General features: G+C 38.6%; 1 protein-coding gene across 1 annotated transcript in view; it reads left to right on the top strand.

Moving 5' to 3' along the window:
- Positions 1–12,571, top strand: part of SCFD2 (sec1 family domain containing 2) — a 392,528-nt gene that overhangs the window by 150,926 nt on the left and 229,031 nt on the right. Inside the window, exon 5 of the mRNA XM_040238200.1 lies at positions 3,659–3,908. Coding sequence (XP_040094134.1) covers positions 3,659–3,908 — 250 coding nt within the window. The remainder of the gene's footprint in view (positions 1–3,658; positions 3,909–12,571) is intronic.

The following is a 12,571-nucleotide window of genomic DNA, read 5'->3' as shown; positions in this document are numbered from 1 at the left end:
ATAAGTAATCTGGAATTATTTTGTTAAGGAGGGTTTGTGTCTTCTGCATTTATTAATGCAGTCATTCATTCATATCAGTTTGGAGTGATGCATATTTACTTTACACTTTGGGTTGTAATCCATTGCTGCTTTAATTATTCTCTTGCTCAACTTGTTCCAGCCTTGGCCACTGGGAGGGCTTCCAGTTGTCTCTTGTGTCCTCTTCATGTGTCCCCATTTGTGTGTTTTCTAAGGATTTCCTTATTTTGTGGCACTATAAGATATTCCAGGTTCTTCTTGTATTTCTCCTGCCCCAGCCCTAGAATCAGCCATTTCTCCAAGGATCTCTGGTTCCTGTTGTTGGAGAGAGAAATTAGAAACTAAGACCTGACCACTGGGGTGCCTGTTGCTACTGGGGTGTCACTACTTCCAGATCTTCTCAGTAGACAAAGTTAAATGCAAGAGTGTATATCAGCGCATGTTACACATGTATGTGCAATGTTTCTGCATCTACACTTCTTCCTATAGTAAAGCTCTTCTATTTTGAGTATTTATATTTTGTTGTGTAGCAAGCAATGAGAATATGATTCACTCTATTCTACCATCACTGGTAATTTTTTTAAAGGAGTGAGAAGAAAGTAGAAATGGAAATCTTAGCATAACTATGACTTAAAAACTCAGTCATCCTCCAGACAGATCATATCGTTTCAGAGATAAAGACTTCCTAAGAAGTTTACTGAAGTCCAAAGAAGTTAAGAAACTAGTTAGTGAAATAGTCAGTAGTGGATTCTGGATTTTTGAAATGAAATCTCTTTATTTCCACCATATCTAATGCCTCTGCAGACTGATTAGTATTCTTGGCTTTGTTTTCATCTCAGTTATTAACTACGTGGAATGCACTAATAAGCATTTTAGAGTTGGTATGCACAAGTATGACCAGGCAATCCGAAGTCCACCACAGTATCACTGAGGAGGGATTTTGCTCTCCAGTGACAGGTGTGTGTGTGTTTGTGTGTATGTGTGTATTCAGTTGCTCAGTCATGTCCAACTGTTTGCTGTAGCCCAACAGGCTCCTCTATCCATGGGATTTCCCAGGCAAGAACACTGGAGTGGGGTGCCATTTCCTCCTGCAGGGGGATCTTCCCAACCCAGGGATCAGACCCACCTCTTCTGTGCCTCCTGAATTGCTGCTGCTGCTAAGTCACTTCAGTCGTGTCCGACTCTGTGTGACCTCATAGACGGCAGCCCACCAGGCTCCCCTGTCCCTGGGATTCTCCAGGCAAGAACACTGGAGTGGGTTGCCATTTCCTTCTCCAATGTATGGAAGTGAAAAGTGAAAGGGAAGTCGCTTAGTCAGGTCTGACTCTTCGCGACCCTATGGACTGCAGCCCACCAGGCTCCTCCATCCATGGGATTTTCCAGGCAAGAGTACTGGAGTGGGGTGCCGTCGCCTTCTCCGCATGGCAGGCGGATTCTTTACCACTGAGCCACAGAGGCATATCTTAGATCAATAACTCAAAAATGATGCTAAAATGGCTGGATGTTAGTGAATCTTTTCAAATCATTATGATGATTACCCTGCCCCATTTTACTTTTTATAACTATCTCCAAAAAAGTGTTTTTTTGCTGTGGGAAGAGAATCACAGGGCTCCTACAGGACAGATGCTTGATGTGTACACCTGCCTTTTAGAAGTGGGTCACAAAGCAATAAAGGAATCTGCTTAATGACATCCAGGAGTTGGTGATAGGGTAAAAAGTGAAAAACGAAACCTGTAGCCCCCACAGCCCCTCTTTTAACACACAGCTCCTTTCTTTTAAATTGCTTCTGACAGTATGTAAAGCAAAGAACATACACTTGAAAGTTCCTCTCAAGAGATTCCCAAGGCTATAGGACAGTCCTAGGATGCCTTCAAACCTTTCAGCCATGTCCTTTGAGACATGGGTATGTTTATACTTGGTAAACCATGTCTTGTTACCATGTAACAGTAAAATCTCCATTCTGTTCTTTTCCAGTTGTACTTTTATCCATTTCATTTTGTTTTTGTTTGGTACATTGTGAACGTCCAAGATTTTTAGTGGAAATAAAAACAGCTGTTTCTCATGTACCAAAGAATTTAATTGTGAACTTTAACCTTGAGATAATATATCCAAATTTTCCCAGGTGTAGGAATGACTTGACTAGAAAAGCTCGTTTTGGGTAGTCATCCCAATAAGAACCAAATTCAGCTGCTTACTGTCAACTTCATTAAGAGAGAGAAAGAGAGTTTCTATAGGTCTTTGTTTATGTCAGTACTCCTTTCTTAACATGGCTTTTCCTCTTTAAAATAGTGCATATTTACCTATATAAACAAACACACCCTAATGTCCCATCTTTCATTCCGGCTTTATTTTCTCCATAGCTCTTACCAACATTTAATATGCTACGTATTTTACTTTAGCATTTTGTCTGTTTTCCCCCACTAAAATGTAAACTCTATGAGAACAGAGGATTTGTTTTGTTCGCTGCTATATTCCCCAGACCCAGAGTAGTACCTGGAACATAGTAGATGCTCAGGGAATGCTTCAAAATGAATCATGTGAAAGTTGCAAGTTCTGATTATTTAGCTCCTGATTTTAATATAAATGCAAATAGTTGAACTTTATTTTATAGGGTTATTTTAGATTATAAGTAAAATTAAATCACCATGTAAGTTAGGGATTTATCTATTCACCAAAAACCTCAGAATTTGTACAAGCAGTGTGCATAGTGCCTTGGAAATTATGCAACTCACTCAGTACTACAGTGCTATTATCGCTTGAAAGGAATTTTGAAATTCTCTGCTAAATATCACTCAGGAAATTGAAATATCTAAAAGCACACCTTTTTTTTTTTAAGTTTAAAGGTGAATCAGTTCAGTTCAGTCACTCAGTCATGTCCAGTTCTTTTTGACCCCAGGGACTGCAGCATGCCAGGCCTCCCTGTCCATCACCATACCTTCAGACTAACCCAAAGATATCTTGAAGTGTCATTACCCACTTTGACCAGATTTAGCAGAAAATGACTTTTCATTGTTACCAACATTTAATATGCTATATATTTTACTTCTGACTCATATTTGCCAACTTAAAGAATATTAAAAAGAATATGTTATAAAATCCAAAGTAATTCCTCTGAAGGAGTGTCAGCATTCATTTGTATATATAGGTGCTGCTGCTGCTGCTAAGTCGCCTCAGTCGTGTCCAACTCTGTGCGACCCCATCGACGGCAGCCCACCAGGCTCCCCTGTCCCTGGGATTCTCCAGGCAAGAACACTGGAGTGGGTTGCCATTTCCTTCTCCAATACTGGCATGTTTTTATTTTTAATCATATTACTTTACAGATATTTCCATTTTCTAGTGTCTGAAGTACTTACACTTTTATTTTTAGAATACATAGGCTCTTATTTGTTTAAGAAATATGTAAGATAATACAAAAGGGTATGCAACTTGACTAGCCTTTTGATGAACTAGATCTTTCAAAAACAATAGCTCTAATGCCAAATTTCCTGCCGTATTCTCTCCAGGACAAGAAACAAATAAAAAATCCATCTAGTCAGTGAACATCATAGACTTGTTTGCATGCTATCCTTGGACTCATGTAGTGCGTAAATTACACCTTTATATGGATTGACGTATGTCCTATTCCCCCCTTTTATTTCAGAACATTGGGGAATCGACAATGTCTGTTGTGTTAAATCAGCTGCTGCCTATGATTAAGCCTTTGAACCAGAGGACCAATGATGACTACAGCCCCGAAGAGCTGGTGGTCCTCCTGCTATATATTTATTCTGTCAGTGGAGAGTTCTCAGTGGACAAAGACCTGGGTGAAGGTGAAGAAAACGTGAAGAAAGCATTGGCTCAGGTCTTTTGTGAGGAGTCTGAATTGTCACCTTTGCTGCAGAAAATTACAGGTAAGTGTTTAACAAAAATAGAGGATGTATACATCACTGATACAGAAAACAGGTTTTAAAATAAAGGCATTTTGGAAAGAGGATGTAACTATCTTCATTGGAGTTGTTTAGAATTTCATGAGGCCTGATGAATGCTAGTCAGCTTTTAGGATTAGAAGTTTTTATTGCAGTAATTTTTTTTTCCAATTGTGGTAGTAAAATGGCCTTCTAGCTGCTTTTTTAGAATTCATAGTCTTAGAACCTAAGTCTCGTTAAAACAGCAAAATTCTCACAAGATGTAATATCTTTAAAAAAAAATAAAATATGATGCATCCTATTCAAAAGGTTTCTGATGACGTATTCTCTTTGAGATTATCTTTTCAAGCTTTAGAAAAAGCAAACCCGTTTCCCTAAGATATTATACAATGTTATAGGATGAAACTTGACATTTTCAAGAATAGTTTTATATTTTGACTTCTATTTTTCATTTTAAATCTGAGTTAATTGATAGTTTCCAAAATAATACCCAAATATCCCAGTGAAGTAAGACTGTGCTGATTTGGGGAAAATATTTAATTAAAAGTCATAAAATCTAACCATTTTCACTTTTAATAAGAACTGTGATAAAACTTATGAAAGCCTAACTTAAGGAGATAATCAGTTATATTGTTTCATATCAAATTCAATGTTATTTATATTTTGTATAAAACTTATTGCCAGTAGTATGGATTGAGCCTGAGTCTGACAGTGAGTGGTTATTAAAACTTACCTGTGAAACTTAAATACTTTATAAAAACAGACCAAAATACTTTATAAAAACAGACCAAGTTGCCATTCATTCTTGAGCGTATGTGCGTGTGGGTGTGTTTAGACCTTTCCACTGGGGAAGGCTCAACTTGGTAGGTTACTATCTCCCGACCTTTCCTCCTGTCCCCGCTCTTGCCTCCCTGGGTGGGGGAGCTTGCTCAGAAGTAAGCTGTGTTGCTGTCCACCTGAGTGTCCTGTGCATATGTGCTTTCCTTTGTGCCCCACTGCTGGCCTTTCGTATGTCTGGTCATGGAATATGAAACCCTGATGAGATGGAAACTGGATGAAGTTCCCATAGAAGTGAAGCGTTTCCTTGCTCAGTACAGAACCTGCTTGCCAACATAAAATCTACATAAGGAAAATTGTGGGAGTTGTTCCCATTTCATTAAGGTACAGCGCTGTATGTGATTCCATGTGTGTGTTTGGTTATAAATGAATATTGACTTAGAAAGGCTTCATACGGTTTGTGTAAAGCTTAAAACAGTGATTTGATTCAAAGTCGATTTGAATGCTAGGAGAGTGTAATTGGACGTTATTCTTAACACACATAATTCCAGAAACAGACAACAAGCATGGTATGTTTTAGTGACGGTGTTTGGCTAGCTTTTGTGCAGCACTAGTGAGTTACTGTATTATTTTGGGAATTAAGGTCAAGCAGTCAGAGTGTTCATTTGATATTTGCTCAAGGTGTTTATTGACCCAGAATTTCATTCTTTATTAGTTTCTCTGTTTTTGATTGCTCAGGATATTGCATTTTCTTGCTTATAAATGTGATTTCACGATGGAAAACACTTCTGTACATTTGTGTTTATATATCAGGAAAATTTGTAAGCTTAGCAGTTGAAGGTGAAAAAAAGAATCTATGAAAGTTTTAGTGCAGTTTTAAACTTTTGAGACATCTTTTTAAAAATTTATTTATTTATTTTAATTGGAGGCTAATTACTTTACAATATTGTGGTGGTTCTTGCTATACATTGACGTGAATCAGACATGGGTGTGGCTGATTGTTTTATAATACAAAGTGTACATTCCTACCCAGATTAACTTTGGATGTGCAATTTAAATAGATGAATGAGATGTGCTGTCTAAACTTGACATAAGTTAACTTGCCAGCGGAACATGTCTGCATTGGTCAACTTCTGTGGACACAAAAAGGACTTGCTTTCTGAAGATAGACTTTTACTTGGCCAGTAGAGATATGCCTCTTATTAAGTATGTTGAAATGTGATGTGGCCTGAGGAGTAGGGTTTATGTTTACACTTAGCTGCTGAAGAGAATGTTTAACCTACATCTCAAGATCAGGAGTAATAGGATGGTGTTGAGGCAGTGGTGACTCAGTCTTGTATCAGTACAAGGCATGCCCAGTATGTACTGGAAGAACCGAATTGTCTTCCAAAGGTGCTTAGCCTATCATGGAACTAGGTTAGTTTGGCCCACAGTATTGCACCTACTGTTGTTCCAACTTTTAGTCTTGACTTACTTGTTACTGGGTGGCAGAAATTATTTTATGTCTTCTGCACATTTTGTGGTTGATGAGATTTAAAAGTATTATTGAAAATAAGCATGTAATCAATATAAGAATTGTGCTTTTCATATAATGTTGTAATTTTACTAATCTTAACTGTTGATAGAATCAAGAAAGCAATACTTTCTAAAGCGAAGTTGAATGCTGGACTGAAGATGAAGCATGTTATCATCACACAACTGCTAAGTGATAGAACCAGGACTTGAACCCCGGTGTTCTGAGTCTGGAGCCCATGTCTTTAAACATGAGACCTAAAGCTGACACAAATTCATTTCCATAACCATTGAATATTGTATTCTGTAACTTATGCTTGCTTACATTTATTGTTTTATGCCATGCATGCTCATTTTCTGAACAGTGAATTAATATTTGGTTGATATTATAGATATTACTTGTGTTTTTGAATCTACCCGTAAAGATCCTTTCCCCAGGGGATCTTCCCCACCCAGGGATCAAACCCAGGTCTCCCGCATTGTAGGTGGATTCTTTAGCAGCTGAGCCACAGGGAAGCCCAGGAATACTGGAGTGGGTAGCCTATCCCTTCTCCAGCAGATCTTCCCAACTCAGGAATCGAACCAGGGTCTCCTGCATTCAGGCGGATTCTTTACCAATTGAGCTATCAGGGAAGCCCAGTAGCTACTTACAGATATTTCCTTGTACTGTCCTGTTTTGGTGCATGTATCCTCTTTGTTTCTGCATTGCTATAAAGAAATTAAAATATTTTTTCTAGTCATTGAAATCTATTGGTTGTCTAGCTTTCTAAAACAGGAGTAGCAAACTTAAATTCTTTTTGTTTCAGTAGTATCTCTTGACAATAATTGTGCTGTGTTTAAAATTCATATTTCCTTTTATATGTTAAAAATGTAATTTACTTTTGACAGTGTCTTTCATCTCTATTCTTCCCTTTTATGGAAAGGGCAATGAGAAATTGCCCTTAAACAAAATTTAAGAGGGTCAACGGCAGCTATTATTTTCTTTTTAATTGGTACTCTTGGGGAAAATAGTGGGCAAAAACTCTTTTCTATTCACACAAAATAACAAGGGTTGACTCTTGGGTGTCAGGGATGGGAGCTGCAAAAAGAAAATTGATATGGCCTAAATGTGTCATTTAGTGTTGTGCTTTCTCAGTCTTGCTAAGTTCAAAGAGAATATCGGTTTCTATATATGTTATTGTTTGCATGGGTGTCACAAGAGAAAACAAAGGAAAACCATTTGAACTTTCTTCAGACTATGAAATCAAAACACCGATTTTAAAGATCTGTGCAAACTTGAACTGTCCTCATAGAGGGAGGTATATCAGAAAAGTGTAGACTTAGAGCAGAAATCCTTGACCTAGAAGTCCTGGCTGTGTCATTTCCTCTGTGTGTGTTAGTGGGCAAATCAATGTCTCTGAACTTTGATAATAAATACAAGCAACCTACTGACCACTCATGGTTTTGCTGAGAATAAAACGATGTTATGTGTATGAGCTAATTTTTGATCCATTTACTATTGTAATAGGTAATTTTTTCCCATTGCTGTTATTATTTTGCGAGCATCTAGCTATCTTATAGGACAGTGCTTCCCAGCCTTTTCACACTGCGATGCATTCAAACAATGAGAATGCTTGCATAGCCTACCATGGTGAGTGGACAGGCTATTGTGGGAAGAAATCAGCAGCAGGGGCTCTGATCACTTCCGGCCCTACCCTATTGACCTGTGACCTGAAGTGAAGGAGCAGCTTGGCACACCTGTAAACTATTAAGGGCAAATCAGTGCACTAAGGTGTGTTGGTCAGAAGGCTCTGGAATCAGGAAGCAAAGAAAAACAAAACTTGCGTATATAGTTTTTGACACCAGAACTCTTGGAAAAAGAATTTTTTTTTTTGGTACACAATTTTTATATTGATCAATTTATTTTCCTGAATTTTTATATTTCCTGTCTTTAATTTTCCCATGTCTTTAAAGGGGCTAGATCTATTTATTTAGGTTCAGTGTAATGCTAGGGAATGAAAGATTCAAAATATCTAAAAACTGTGCTTCAAGAGAGAAGCACGATAATACCATGGAAACGGTGATTTACATTTCTTAGATTCTTATTTTATTTCCTGTTGCTAATTTGGGATTATTATCACTTTCTGTATTCTTGTATTAGGATTGTATCTGGTTATATGTGATGGAAAATTTACTACATTAGCTTAAATAATAAATGAAAATAAACAGGGATTTTTTTTTTCCACAGCAGGAAGTTCAGAAACAGGCAGCAGAACTCAGAGTCTTTTTGGCTTCCTCCTCCTTTTATTCTAGCATCATGATCGTGAGATGGATACTCCTCTTCCGTGTGTTATATCCATGCTTCAGGCAAGGAGGGAGGAAGGATGAAAGTAAAAGGAATATGCTAGTGAAATCTGCCCTTTTTTCTTCATATAGGAAAACCACAACTTTTGGACTTGTAATCATTTGCCTATGAAGCTGGCTCATTTTCTAAAACGCTGCATGAGTCAAAGGGATCTTACTGAAAGGCAGGATTCAGCCTGTAGGCTTATAGGTTGCAGTCTTTATATATATATATATATATATATTTTTTTTTAGATTTTAGTATCCAGTATACAAGCCAGGATGCAGGTTGTAGTCTTTAGAGTAAGTACTGCTTCAGGTATTGACTATTATAGAGAAAAGCTTTTGAATCTCTAACACTAGAAATCTGAAAGATGTCTAGGCAGTGAAATTATACACTACAGATCTCATGAACTCCTTTTTTGACTTTTTTTTTTAACTAAAAGAAAAATCACATTCATTTACATTTTAACCTGCGGGGAGTTCACCAGTGAGGTAGCATAGGTTTTCCTTCCAAATCGATACTGTAAAGATACCATCTAAGTGGAAGTCGACCTCCCACGGAACTCTGACGATTGGATGGAAAATGCTAGGAAGCAATTTGGGGCTTAATATTAGGAAGACATATCAAGAAAATAAAGCCAGCTAGAAAGTCTGACTCACTCCCACGAGAAGAGCTTTCCAGCACAGAAGGCCGACACCAGAACTTGAGTATCAGTAGGAATTTTACCAAGACACGTTAGGACTTGAAAATGTTACGAAAAGTCAGTTTTGTGGAAGGAATGGTGCCTAAGTTGTCCTCAATTTCTGGGAAGGTGGTACTTTTCCAAGCAAGATCTTTAGTCATGCTCCCTTTCCTATGTAGTTCCCCAAACCTCAATATAAAATAATGGCAGGATTCCTGTTACTCTCACTGGAATAATCAGAACTTCACACTGATTGGAATAAAATGTATAAATTACCTTCATGATGGACCATGATTTTTTAAATCATCTTCAACTTTGTTAAGGGATCTTGTTTCCTGAGTTTTTTTCTTCTCTGTTCCCCCTCACTTGCCTATTGCCCCGTTTAAGATTAACCATGGATGACAGATGAGGAAAGGCTGAAAGTAAGAACAGTCTAGAGAGCTCTCATCCGGCATCCACTTGTGTTCTCTAATGGAAATCTAAGAGAGGACTTCGAATGAGGAGGGAGCTGAGAACTTGTTTTCAGTGGGTTGTAGAAGGCAGCTTATGATACTCTCAGGCCTGCTTGCCAATGGGAAGCATGTATATGCCCCTGTCCTTAGCAAAACAAAGCCACATTCTACAACCAAACGTAAAAATCTATTTGCAATGATTTGTATATGACAGCTTTTCTCTTTTGAAAAAGTTCAGATAAACATTAGTTCATTTCAGTCGCTCTGTCGTGTCTGACTCTTTGCGACCCCATGAATCGCAGCACGCCAGGCCTCCCTGTCCATCACTAACTCCCAGAGTTCACTCAGACTCACGTCCATCGAGTCGGTGGTGCCATCCAGCCATCTCATCCTCTGTCATCCCTTTCTTCTCCTGCCCCCAATCCTACTCAGCATCAGAGTCTTTTCCAATGAGTCAACCCTTCGCATGAGGTGGCCAAAGTACCAGAGTTTCAGCTTCAGCATCATTCCCTCCAAAGAAATCCCAGGTAAACATAGACCATATAAAATTATTATTGCCATTCATGGCTGATACTTTATTATGAAAACTTTCATCTCCATCAGCATAAGGCATAGACATTTTGTTTATTATGTTAGTAGAGGTATTTCTCTCAAAGCATTTTTCATCATTGGACAAGTACTTTTCCCAGCCTTGTAGAAAGGCAGTCTTCTTTGTAAAATACGAAGTACTTCCCAACAGAGGACTGGAAAAGACGAGGAGCTAATGAGAACTCCTCCTCTTTTGTGCTTCCTTTCCTCTGTCACCTCTGCATTCTTTCCTCCTTTCACAGCTTCCCCTCAGTAATTCAGCAAATTTCAAAACACACATTTCTGCAGATTTCTACTCTTAAGGGCACTATTTCAATTGAAAAACAGTTTTCAAGATTTCAGATATCTTCCCCTTGAAAAGTTGTTCCTTGGACCTTGAGCATTGGCAATGATAAGGATGTTGCTGTGGGAACTAGCAGAGTGATCCTGAAAGTTCATTGCCAGCTTAAATGTTACCCACAGTTGAGTGAAAACTTGAGCTCACTACAGGAGGTGACAGTTTACAAAACCATGACCGGAGAATCACTCAGCTGAGACTCACTCAGCTGAAAGACTTCAGGATACAGGGGGAAATTCATTTCAGAAAAGATTCTGCTTCATCTCTTGCTTCTAATTTATGGATTCTCAGTTATTGTGGCATTCCAGCATTAGACTTTTCATCAAGGCATGTACCTTCATTTCTAGTGTTTCAGATTTCTTGTTTCAGGGCACCAAAACAAAACAAAACAGCTTTTAAGACTGTTGTTTTCCATTATGATTTGTAACACTGTTTGGTATAACAGGGTCTATTTTTCCTCTTGATTTCTAAGATTTCTGCTGGAAACTCTGATGAAGAACATATGTCTGCCCTAAATCACTCCCATGAGAAATGTTGGAACTGTTACATTTAGTTTTACTGTCCAACATATTAAAATAGTTAACTGCAGCATGTATTACAAAATGGCTATATCAAGTGAAGTTTACAATGTTTAGTTCATATTTAAAATACATCACAAGCTGTGTAGAAAAATATTTAGAGCTGCTTATTAAGGTAGCTAACTAGTTAAGTAATTTTGCAAAGATATTAAGGGATTACTACAAATTACTTTCTCAAGTACTTAATTTTTTCATGCCAGATCATAAAAGTGATCATTCTTAATTAAGACAATGGAACAGATCTTCTTGCAGTGGTATTTATATATGCACAAAGGCATGAGACACACTGTCTAAATCATTAATTTTTATGTCTACTCATGATGCCAATAGTAATAATTGTGTATGATAGAGCGATTAATAATTGCTGATTCTTATTAACTGCACATTAGATTATAAATCTCCCAGTCATGAAAGACAACAAATGGAATGCATGGAATACAGCGTAGTTTTCTTAAACGTATAGCTATGGATCAGATGGGAGTGATTGAGTGTTGTGGTCGAAAAGAGCACAGAGGAGAAGGGGACTAATGTTTATTCCTCAAAATCCTCATAGGTGTGTAACCTGAAAATAAGTCACTTAGCTTCCTCATTGTAAAGTGAGAGTCTTCTTAGGTGAATCTTGCTGCTGCTAAGTTGCTTCAGTCGTGTCCGACTCTCTGCAGCCCCGTAGACGGCAGGCAGCCCACCAGGCTCCGCCGTCCCTGGGATTCTCCAGGCAAGAACACTGGAGTGGGTTGCCATTTCCTTCTCCAATGCATGAAAGTGAAAAGTGAAAGGGAAGTCGCTCAGTCATGTCCGACTCTTCGCGACCCCGTGGACTGCAGCCCACCAGGCTCCTCTGTCCATGGGACTCTCCAGGCAAGAGGACTGGAGTGGGCTGCCATCGCCTTCTCCAAGGTGAATCTTAGGTTTCTTCTCTCGCTGCCACCCTGTGGTTCTAGCTTCATTTGTGTTTTATTTTTATCAGATTGGGTGTCCCCCTCCCTACCTCTAAGCCTACTCCTCCTCAGTACGGTCGTCTTTGTCAGGCTTATCACTGTCCTCTCGGGAGGGAAGCAGCGCCGTCACTGACTCAACCTCAGCTCCCAGAGCTGTGGCCTCTCCCTGCAGCCGTGTCTTCTTCCTTTGAGATGGCCTTCTCTGTTCACAGTTCCCTAGCAATGCTCACTGTGCCCCAGGCACACAGTGGCCCATGGCCACTCCACCCCTGCCCACCCATTCATTCAGCTTGCTGATAACCAGGTTAACATTCTGAAATTTAATTGTATATTTTAATATCTTTAAGGTTTTCCCTCCACTATTGTAGTCATACTTTCTCTTTGTAGAAAATTTGGAAATGTAAAGAACAATGTAGAAGGCACATATAGATTTCATTTCATTGAATATTGATGAAAAA

This window comes from Oryx dammah, unplaced genomic scaffold, assembly GCF_014754425.2.
Source record: "Oryx dammah isolate SB20612 unplaced genomic scaffold, SCBI_Odam_1.1 HiC_scaffold_3, whole genome shotgun sequence".
Lineage (NCBI taxonomy): Eukaryota > Metazoa > Chordata > Mammalia > Artiodactyla > Bovidae > Oryx > Oryx dammah.
This window is presented reverse-complemented; position numbering and strand designations above follow the sequence as displayed.